A 10,958-nucleotide genomic window follows, 5' to 3' on the forward strand; every position below is an offset into this window, starting at 1 on the left:
TCGCGAGAATCGATTTAAACCTTTTTTAAAAAGCGAAGTTCCATATCCTAGAAACAGATAAAGAACGTTAAAAGCATACATAAGAAGCAGATAGTTCAATAATCCCACCTTAATTAAAGACTAAATGATATATTCTCATTTACATCTATCTAAATGTGAAAAATGATTGATAATGATGACGATGATGATGAAATTATTTAAAAGTCAGACGTCAGATTAAAAACATTAATTTAAAATTAATTTAAAATAGCGATTGTTTTCGTCTAAAATCTTTTTTAAAATCGAGATATCAACATCTTGATATCAACAATATATAAGGAAATATATGTAAGACAATATATAAGGACAAGATTTTTATTTCTTTTACCAATTTTTACATTGAATCTTCTAAACACTTCATCAAATTCGACAAATCAATAAATAAGAAAGAAATAGGAGAAGAGAGAGACTCGCATTAGGCGATTATTTAGTAATTTATCACTTCAAATTACCTTTAAAATAACGTCAACAAATGATGCTAGTTACTATTCTTGAATTTTATTTCTATTTTTTATAATTGCTTATTATCATTTTCTAGACACGTATTATATTTCGAGAGAAATTATTACTCATAAAAAACAGAATACAAATATGATGATATATATTATATTATAATATAATATGACACCAACGAGATAATATTAAAGACCGATAGCCTTGGGTAAATTTTTTGTGACCATCAAGTGAACTCATTGTCAGATGTAGTAGAAGATTGATGATACTACTAGTTTAATAATATTGAAGACAATTACAAGGATTATTTAAAATCGAGTATATCAGATCATTCAGTATTGTTTTTATTATCAGAAAATGTATAAATGTATCTTTTATGTACCTTTTTTATGTACCATCTTTTATGTCTCAAGAATAACAAAATAAACAATTTATTGTATTAAATCACTATTTTATTATCGACAATGTAAAACATTTTGTTATCTACGGTAGCATTTAGCATGTTTTTTTCTGGTCGTGCTAAATCTCATAAAGCCATTGGTCTTAATAATATCTCGTCGGTGCTTACGATTTCTGCGATTTGATATTGTAAAAGTCAATTATCTTTAATGGGATATTTCACTGTAAGAGAATAAATTTAATCTAAGAGAACATATAAAAAAAAATACACCTTCCTTAATTCAATCTAGGTAACAAAGCTCATCAAAATCGCAGAAGAATACTTGCTTTTTTGTAAGATTTTTGAGTTTTTTGTAAGCTCATCTCTCTCTCTCTCTCTCTCTCTGAACTTTTATTTATTAGAATTCATATTCGATGCAATATAATTCCGAAGAACAATAAATCTCGATGTAACTCTGTCTAATCAATAAATTTTGTCCATTGTCTTATGCCATTTCAGCCAGAGTAAGTGCATTAGTATCGATAATATTAATCTTATATTTGCAATGAAACGATAATAGAGTATCAAAGATCATACAAAGATCTTAGTTTGCTAAATATTTCGCTAGCTTCGCATTTATATATTAATTTAATTAGTTAATTAAGTTGCATTATTATGTTGATATTAAAAACAAACATGATAATAAAACAAGATATCAAGTTCATGAAAAAATTGTTCAAAAAATTATTGTACAAAAAAATGTTGTTGAATTTGGCTTAAGTATCCTTTTTTGTTTACAAATGTTATCTCCTTTTGAATATGCTCTTTTTGAATTTATTAAGAATAAGCAGAGAGAGAAAACTATATATACTATATATACTAAAGTTGTATTTTTTATTAACATGTTTTTGAAATATTACAAATGTTATATAATAAGGACAAGATCCAAAACTGTTAAAATATGAGATACAGATATCATAAAAATAATAAAAGAATTAAAAGTAGTATGTACTTAATTTTACAAAGCCTGGTATGAAAAGAATTTTGCAAAATTAAATTTTTTTGAATATGAAACTTGGATCCCTAAACTTTTTCTTAATATCCTTATTTCTGTTCATGTCCAAACGAAAAACTAAAGAATAAATCCGTTGCGAAAAGAATTTTGTAAAATTTCAACTTATTTGAATATTTTTTTCCGTTTCAGTCGCAACTATATAACAGCAAACAAAGAAATAGAAAAGATAAGTAAAAATACAAGAGCAAATAAAAAAATAGAGATTAATGAGTTCAACTGCAGAAGCAGGCAAATAAATACAAAAGTAGAAAAATAGAATTTGATAAAAGAATCTATTAAGCTGTCACAAACCACTCGATCGAATCATGTCGATTTTTTTAAGGCACGTGAAGCAATAAAATCAGATTCGTTAAAAATGACGAGCAACAAAATTATTGAAACATTATCGATCCAGATATCTGATTAATTCTCATAATTTTATAATAATTTTTTAATGGGAGATAACTTTGTGAGTGGTTTTCGGAGTTTGAAAGTGAAGCAAAAAAAATCAGGAATAGAAGCAACAATTACCAACAAATTAGAACTAAAGAAATATATCGGTTTGTTTTGTTTTTTTAAATTTCTATAAATCTAATCTAAAGTTAGCATAGCCACTATTTTCTCTGAATCGATTGGAGCAACAAAGTCGGGAATAAAGCAACAAAAGAGCACTAAATTTATATATAAATTTTATTCGATTGTACAGAAGTGACTGTGCCAGCTTAATAAACGTCATTATAAGCGCGTTCTACGCCATTTATATTTTATATTTTATTTGTTATTTTTTTTTATGTATATATAGCTTAAATATATCTACAGCAAAAGTGATTATAATCTATTTAAGATGCATGTTCAATATGCATGTAAATATAAATAAAATTTTTAATTTTATGCAAGATAGATATAATCTAATATTACTGATTAAAGATCATAAAGTAACAAAAAATAAGCGTTTTTACAGGAAATCAATGAAATATTGATTCTTAGTGATCTTATTCATAGATTTATAAATAGAAATTAATATAGTTTTCGTAATAATTTTATATATATAATATATATATATATATATATATAATTAATTATATATAATTATATATAATTAATTAATATAAATTGTACAAAAATATGTATATTTTATATTGTATTATTTATTGTATTATAAGAGGTTCTTCATCATAAAATTTATATATATTTTCTTAAAGTAAATAATAAAAATTAATAAAAATAAAATTGGCAAATAAGAGCGCAGCGCGATTGTTCAAGCGCAGAGAAGAAACAACACTCCTTTCTTTCCTTCGTATTATTCATTTAAAAAACATAAAAATAATTACATTAATAGCAAACATGAATAAACTAAATTATTGTATATTTTTGGATGAAATTATAGGGATCTGAATTATAGGACATTCTGCGTGAATATTTTTTGACGATTAAATATAATATCTATATATATAATATAATATTTTAATCATATAATGAACGTGTAATATACTGAACGATTTTTTTCGATGTTTATAATGCATTAACTTGTTACACTCGTGTAACATCTGCATTAGTTTTAAACGATTTCTGTTTGCATGTGATTGGAATGAATTTCACATGAATCGGATGAGAAGGACGAATAACCATATCCAATTTTACTCGGATATCTTTCAAATATTCAATGGGTTCCAAATAAAAATTATGCACCAAAGGAGCTATCATAGCTTTCATCTCCAAGAGACCGAATCGTTGACCTACAATGCGAAATTTATTAAAAATGATCGACATGAGGAGAAATAAAAATTGCAGCCAATTTACCTATGCAATTCCTTGGCCCTGCACTGAAAGATAGATAGGAGTAAGGATGACGATTCTCTATTTTCTCAGGCAAAAATCTATCCGGATCAAATACTTCTGGATTTGGCCAAAAATTGGGATCTCTGTGAACTGCGTAAATGTTAAGACGTATGATCGTTCCAGCGGGTACAACGTATGATTCTGTGAACAACATATTATAAAATTATAAAGTATTAAAATTTACAAAAAACAAGTTATTTTGACAAAAATAAAATATACATAATGATATTCTTAAAATATTAATGCATTAATTTTATTGTATATTTGATAACATATACTTAGTATTATGCAACACATTTAAAGATATATGTAGTAAAAAAAGTGATTAATTACGTAATTTTACATCATCCGTAAGCTTCCGTTCTATTAAATGCACGCTGGGATACAAACGTAATGCTTCCTTTAAACATCTATCCAAATATGATAAATTTTGCAGTGATCTCATGTTAAGTTTCCCTCCATTATCTTGCATAACGTTATCGATTTCAAGCCTCACACGTTCCTATGTCATTATAATAATTAAAATGTATTTCTTAATATTGTACTTTCTATTTACATACATATAAATAAATTATTAAAAATCAAAATAAAAAAATTAAATCATATACATATTTACTAATATTGAAAAAATGTATTGTAACAAAAAAGAACTTGACATTTAAAAATTGTAATTTAAATAATGTATCGCAATATATTCAGAAATAGATACCTGAATATTCTTATGTTCAGCTAATAGTAATAAAGTAAACATTATACCGGTCGCTGTGGTATCATGACCCTGTAATCACCATCATATTATCATATATTTAATGTGTATAAAAAAGATTAATAAAAAAAGATTACAGATACGTACTTCGAACATAAAGGTATCAACTTCCTCTCTGATGTCCAAATCAGTTAAAGAATATTCTTGAGATGCCGCTATTAAAAGGTCCAACATAGCTAACCGCTTTTTTTTAACTAGAAAAAAAGCATATTAAGAACGACTTATTTTTGCGCGTCACGCTTTAATTTTTAAACATTTTTTTATTAAAATTCAAATTCTATTACAAATATGATTTAATTTTACAGCAAATGTATGTTGCACCTTTACATGTGATTATATTTAGTATAAATACTATAAATATAATTTAGTATAAATACTATAAATATAATTTATAATATTAGATTGCGCAATCAAAAAATTAGGAACTCCGATCGTACGTACCTCCAAACGATCGACATCATTTGTCGCCCCTTCTTTATCACTTTCAAGGTTTTTTAAGTATTGACCATTGGTACGTTCGTGATAAAATTTTCTTTCCGCAATAATCTACGTACATGGATTAACGTACAAAATTTTACAGTGATTTTTTTATACTAATAGTAGTGTAATTTTAAATGTAAATATTTGAAGGATTTAATTTAAGATTCTTTATATTACCCACTTTTTCCGTAAATCCATGTAATATTTTTAGGATTTTTTTTTGCTTTCTTCCTTGTGATGACAATAAGAATATCATATCGTTGTGCAACCAAGGCCTGAATATTCTAAATAGTTAAATTCAATAAAGCTATATAATTATAATATAACTATATAGCTATATAATTATATATCTATATAATTATATATCTATATAATTATATAGCTATATATTATATAGCTATATAATTATAATAATAATGTAATTTTATAAAAGTTTTATTTTTAAAATGTTATTTAAAAACCATCCTGAAATATTAAAGTAATCTTTAAATAATTATGCATAAAAGATTAAAAATTTTAAATTATATTTGTTACGAAAAAGATGTGATGAGGATGTCAGACCAAGACCCGGCCAGAAGAGCCTTGTTAGAGAGAATATATGGATATTGCGAACGAGGGAGACTACGAGCGAGATTTTTGGATGGAGTGGAGAGTAATTTGCGTGGGATTGGCGTGAGAGGATGGAAGCGTAGGGCGCTGGACAGAGATGACTGGGAGAATGTTCTTGAGAAGGCTAAAACCCACCGAGAACTGTGATGCCAAGATAATAATGTTGATAACGAAAAAGATAGAAACTTCTAAAAACATTGTACTTTTATTTTAGTTATAGATTTTTTGATTAAAAATAAATTCTTCTTTAATTCTTACTATACAATTCAATTTTTTCTTAATTTTACAACATTTATAACATTTCCTATCTTTTTAACATTTCAAAATAATTTTTAGTTTAACGAAACATAAACAGTACATTTTCATTATAGTTCGTCCATTTAAACGAATTGATATCCTTTATTAATCATTTATTTTTTTATAATTAATGTGTACTATATCTATGAGAAATCTTTTAAGATGTTATTAAGATCTTTTAAGATAATTTTGATATAGACAAGGACATATATTTTTTCTTTAAAATAATTATGTGTTTTCTTTACATCAATTGATTCCTCTCATTATTTTCTAGATAGACATCTACTCGAATGAAAAAGCATTTTAGTAAATATAAAATTGCATGAAACGAACCATTCCGTTATAAGTAAACATAAATTAGAATCTGCACACGAATTTGACTGGACGAAACGTAATATATTACACAATGAGAAACACGTGCAAAAGAGAGAAATTACTGAAATGTTTTATATTAAAAAATTCAATAATTCAATCAACCTACAGAAGGATACGGATAGCTTAAATAACATCTACGACAAAATAATAAAGGTCGTTTGTTATTTTTTGACTTATTCAGTTTTTTGACAAAGTCTCACACTGACATAAGACGTTTCATCTCTTTTTCAAATGTCAAGACGTAATAATCTTGCAATTGTGATATATGGAGCACAAAATTAAGATTTACATAAGATTTACATTATTATACTCTATTATTTGAACTGTATGTACTCAAATTGTTCACAATTAATCTATGTGGTGCTGTCTATTCAAACCGTTAAAAATCTAATTATCAATTTCATTATTCCACTGTCTACTTGAAAAGGACCACAACCATATTCCACTGTCTACTTGAAAAGGACCGTATGGTCGAAACGTCGTAAAAAAATTTTTTTAAATAAATAAACAAAAAATTTGGCTAGTTTGGGCGATTATATTATTTTCCAATAATCCTTTGATTATTTTACTAACGATATTAAGATATATACCGGGTGTTTCAGACCACCCGTACACCCCATTTTAAAGCAAAGGAAGTGGTTATTTTGAAAAATGTTTCAGACAAAAGTTGTTGAAGATAAAGTAATGCATTACATGGGTAAATTTGATTGACCTTGGGTGGCGTCGTGAAGGTCATGTCAAGGTCGACTTGAATTTTTTAAATGGGAACCCCTATTTTTCATTGCATATTCTTGTAGCTTATCTCGAGAGCTTTCCAAAACACTATAATTAAGTACCTTTTTATTAAGTACTTTTTGAGTTATAAGGCTTGAAATAATTTCTTAATTTTACATAAACCATAAAATATCTAGTAAACCATTCATTTTTCGATTATCTTACCTTCATACTTTTATGTACAAAATAATGAGAGGAATCAATTGGTGTAAAGAAAACACATAGTTGTTTCTAAGAAAAAATATGTAATTTGCAATTAACAATTCCATATTTTTTCTTAAAAACAACTGTATGTTTTCTTTACACCAATTGATTCCTCTCATTATTTTGTACATAAAAGTATGAAGGTAAGATAATCGAAAAATGAATGGTTTACTAGATATTTTATGGTTTATGTAAAATTAAGAAATTATTTCAAGCCTTATAACTCAAAAAGTACTTAATAAAAAGGTACTTAATTATAGTGTTTTGGAAAGCTCTCGAGATAAGCTACAAGAATATGCAATGAAAAATAGGGGTTCCCATTTAAAAAATTCAAGTCGACCTTGACATGACCTTCACGACGCCACCCAAGGTCAATCAAATTTACCCATGTAATGCATTACTTTATCTTCAACAACTTTTGTCTGAAACATTTTTCAAAATAACCACTTCCTTTGCTTTAAAATGGGGTGTACGGGTGGTCTGAAACACCCGGTATATATATATATATATATATATATATATATATATATATATATATAATATTAAAATCATATCTTGACCGATCATAGACATACTACACAATTATGTATTTACTGTATCCATATAAATTACCTATAAATTATCAATTCGATCATATCGTGAATCGCATTTCGATATTGTTGCTGAAATTCACCGAGTTTTTGTAAAGAGACACCCATCGCAGTTTCTACAAATACATTTATTATATAAGATATAAATAACAGTCAAAGATTATAATAGCTGACTATTTGATGAGCAATTTTTAGTGTAAAAAACCAAATATTATTTATCTCCATTGAGGAGATACATTATATAGAAAGAAATTATTTTCTTACCTTAAAAAATGATCATTTAAAATGAAATTCCTATACATAACATAAAATGAGAATTTTACAGAAGCCTTACCGCATATCGCGTTTAGCGTATATTCACTAATAAATGGCAATAAATCCTTTACTACTGTCCCTTCAATATCCATCAAAGATTTTGTCATGCAATCGCCTTCCTTGATCAAGATGTCAACAAATTGATTCAATATGTAAAAATGGAACGTAGATGTTAATATCTTTCGCCGCGTTTGCCATTTAACTCCTATAAGAAAACAAGATTGCGATAAAATACAAATAATATCCCAGATAGCCAAGCTTGATATGACATATTCAGCAAACAAATGCATCGCATGTATTATTATATATTTGCAGTAAACTTGCTGACATCGAGATAGAATACGTTACGAATGCAGTTATATGTCTGCTTCTATATGCAAATAATTAACGAAGCAAATGGTCTGCAATATTGGTATATTACGTTGTCTACAACATGTCAGCAATATGTTGACACGTTGCAATTAATTTGTTGTTATTAGCACATGAATTCATGTAAGTTCCACGTAACAGACATAATGCTGTCTCACCTTGTCTCTAGTTTGTTAAAATTAGTTGCTTCAATAATGATTGGCAACATGACAGCAACCTCATTGCATTTGGCTATCTGGGTATGTAAGATTATTATCTTTATAGTTTAATGTTTATTCATCAATATTTAAATAATATTATTATCCTATTTATTTTTCTTATCGCACAAAATGATTTTATAATTTGTTAAACCTTCTTCTAATCTAATTTTTACGGTAATTGCAAGTATTAACGTAGATTTAATAATTATTTTATAGTTAAATCTTTATAAATTAGTAGATAAGAATAAACTAAAATTAATTAATAATTCCATTATGTAATGGTATTTGATTTGACTTAAATATCTATATATTTTTTGACTAAAATATGAAAATACATGGATTATGACGAAATTATCCCAATATGATTAAAAATTGCATTTTTTGGAATTTATGTTTTATAATGGAGAAAAAAAGGAATAAATTTATCGTTTAAAATAATATTCAATTTTAATTGTAATCTCATTTTGTTTGATTTTTTAGTGATAGAGATAGGTCGAAGACAAATAGCAGAAAAGTATGCACATTTATGTAACATCAATATGTTACCTGTGCTGGTGAGAAGACCTGTGCCGAACCAAGGATGTAATATGTCATATGTAACAGTTTTTTCAATGCGCTTTATATTGGTGTTGCTTAATATCGTCTAAAATCATCGAAAACATATTAAGAGAAAAGTGATTCATTATATCACATTCAATTTTAAATAATTTGTAAATAATTTGTTAATGACATCTTAATAAATTTCTATCTAATCTCATCAATTAGGGATATTTTTTCTTATTATCTCTTTAAGAAACATTTTTTCTGTGCAAAAATCTTCTTATGAATCGCAAGATTTTCTAAATCTAATAATACCTATAGAGAATTAAATTTCTTTTATTACCTCTAAATCATCTGGATGACGGATAGACACCACAAAAATGGAAAAACTCCAAACTTTAAAGATGGGATAATATTCATTATGTAATGTATAAAAGAGCTTCCATAATTCTTCTGAAAAGTATATTATAAATATTAATACACAAAAATTTTTATGTGATTAATTTTATTTTCAATATTAATGCATCTTTATTTAAATACATTGAAAAAAGATAAATAATAATAAAAAAAATGGTATTTAAACAATTATAATTAAACAAATGATTATTGTGAAGTGTTCAGATAAGGAATCTATATGTAATCTTGATAAGTATGTTTTAAAGTGAAACTGATTTATGAATTTAACTTGTACAAATTTAGCTTGTATAAATAACTTATATAAATAGATCATTTGTTAGTTAATATAAATAGATTAAAAATTTTGTACTTACCTGCTGAAACATGGAATTGGAACACATTGCCAACAATCGGTAAACCCGGTGGTCCCGGTATAAGTTTAATGAGACGCCAATTTCTTTCATAATTTATATAATATTTATTATACAAATAATACATCAATAAAATAAACATACATAATATCAATATAGTAAACATCGTTTCTCAATATGATATTCTTGACCGTCTAAGTAATTTGAACCTTCTTCCGTTTATTGTTTCTTTATTCTTGGATCATATATATTACACAAATATTTTTTGATACATATAAAAGTAGATATTTAATTTTCGACAAACTTGGCATCTATTTTAATATTCTAAAGAATATTAATCCTAAAAAAAGTAAAAGAGAAAGAATAAAAGATCATTGTAATATATTAATCGCATATTTTTTGTAGTTAATAATTTAATCGAGCTATAAAAAATAAGATAAATTTATTCATTCTAGGAAAAAATATTACATATGTACTAAATTCGTCAATAAAATAAAAAATTTTTTAATCAGCCAATTTCTTGGAATTGTTTCTCTATTATATATATAAAATTTTGTAAGATTCTATTGCGTCATATTAACTGCATTTAATAGTATTATAATATAATAAGCAAATGTTAACATTATAGATCTATTATATGTCAAATCTTTAACATAAATTGTTTCTAGTATTTTTATAATTTTATTTATTCTATAACTATAAAAAATGTAGTTAAGATCATGTCACAATCCGATTACAGCTCATTTCTGTGCTTATTTATAAATATTTTGTAGATATTTATAAATATCTACAAGATTCTTATTTATAATTTTAATATCTACAAAATTAAAATTAATATCTACAAGATATATATATATATAATATATATATATGTATATATATATATATATATATATATATATTTATAA

At 25.6% G+C, this 10,958-nt stretch overlaps 1 protein-coding gene across 1 annotated transcript; it reads right to left on the reverse strand.

Moving 5' to 3' along the window:
• Positions 1–3,407: 3,407 nt before the first annotated feature.
• Positions 3,408–10,340, reverse strand: LOC105251036 (cytochrome P450 4C1-like). The gene is made up of 12 exons (XM_025412947.1): positions 10,054–10,340; positions 9,627–9,736; positions 9,290–9,386; positions 8,194–8,379; positions 7,882–7,975; positions 5,192–5,294; positions 4,968–5,076; positions 4,618–4,724; positions 4,474–4,542; positions 4,098–4,266; positions 3,726–3,905; positions 3,408–3,661 (listed from the first exon to the last, which is right to left on the reverse strand). Exons 1-12 carry the CDS (start codon positions 10,214–10,216, stop codon positions 3,456–3,458), a joined length of 1,593 nt encoding a protein of 530 aa, XP_025268732.1. The 5' UTR covers positions 10,217–10,340; the 3' UTR covers positions 3,408–3,455.
• Positions 10,341–10,958: the final 618 nt, after the last annotated feature.

This window comes from Camponotus floridanus, unplaced genomic scaffold (assembly GCF_003227725.1).
Source record: "Camponotus floridanus strain SB8 unplaced genomic scaffold, Cflo_v7.5 scaffold599, whole genome shotgun sequence".
In the NCBI taxonomy this organism is placed as follows: domain Eukaryota; kingdom Metazoa; phylum Arthropoda; class Insecta; order Hymenoptera; family Formicidae; genus Camponotus; species Camponotus floridanus.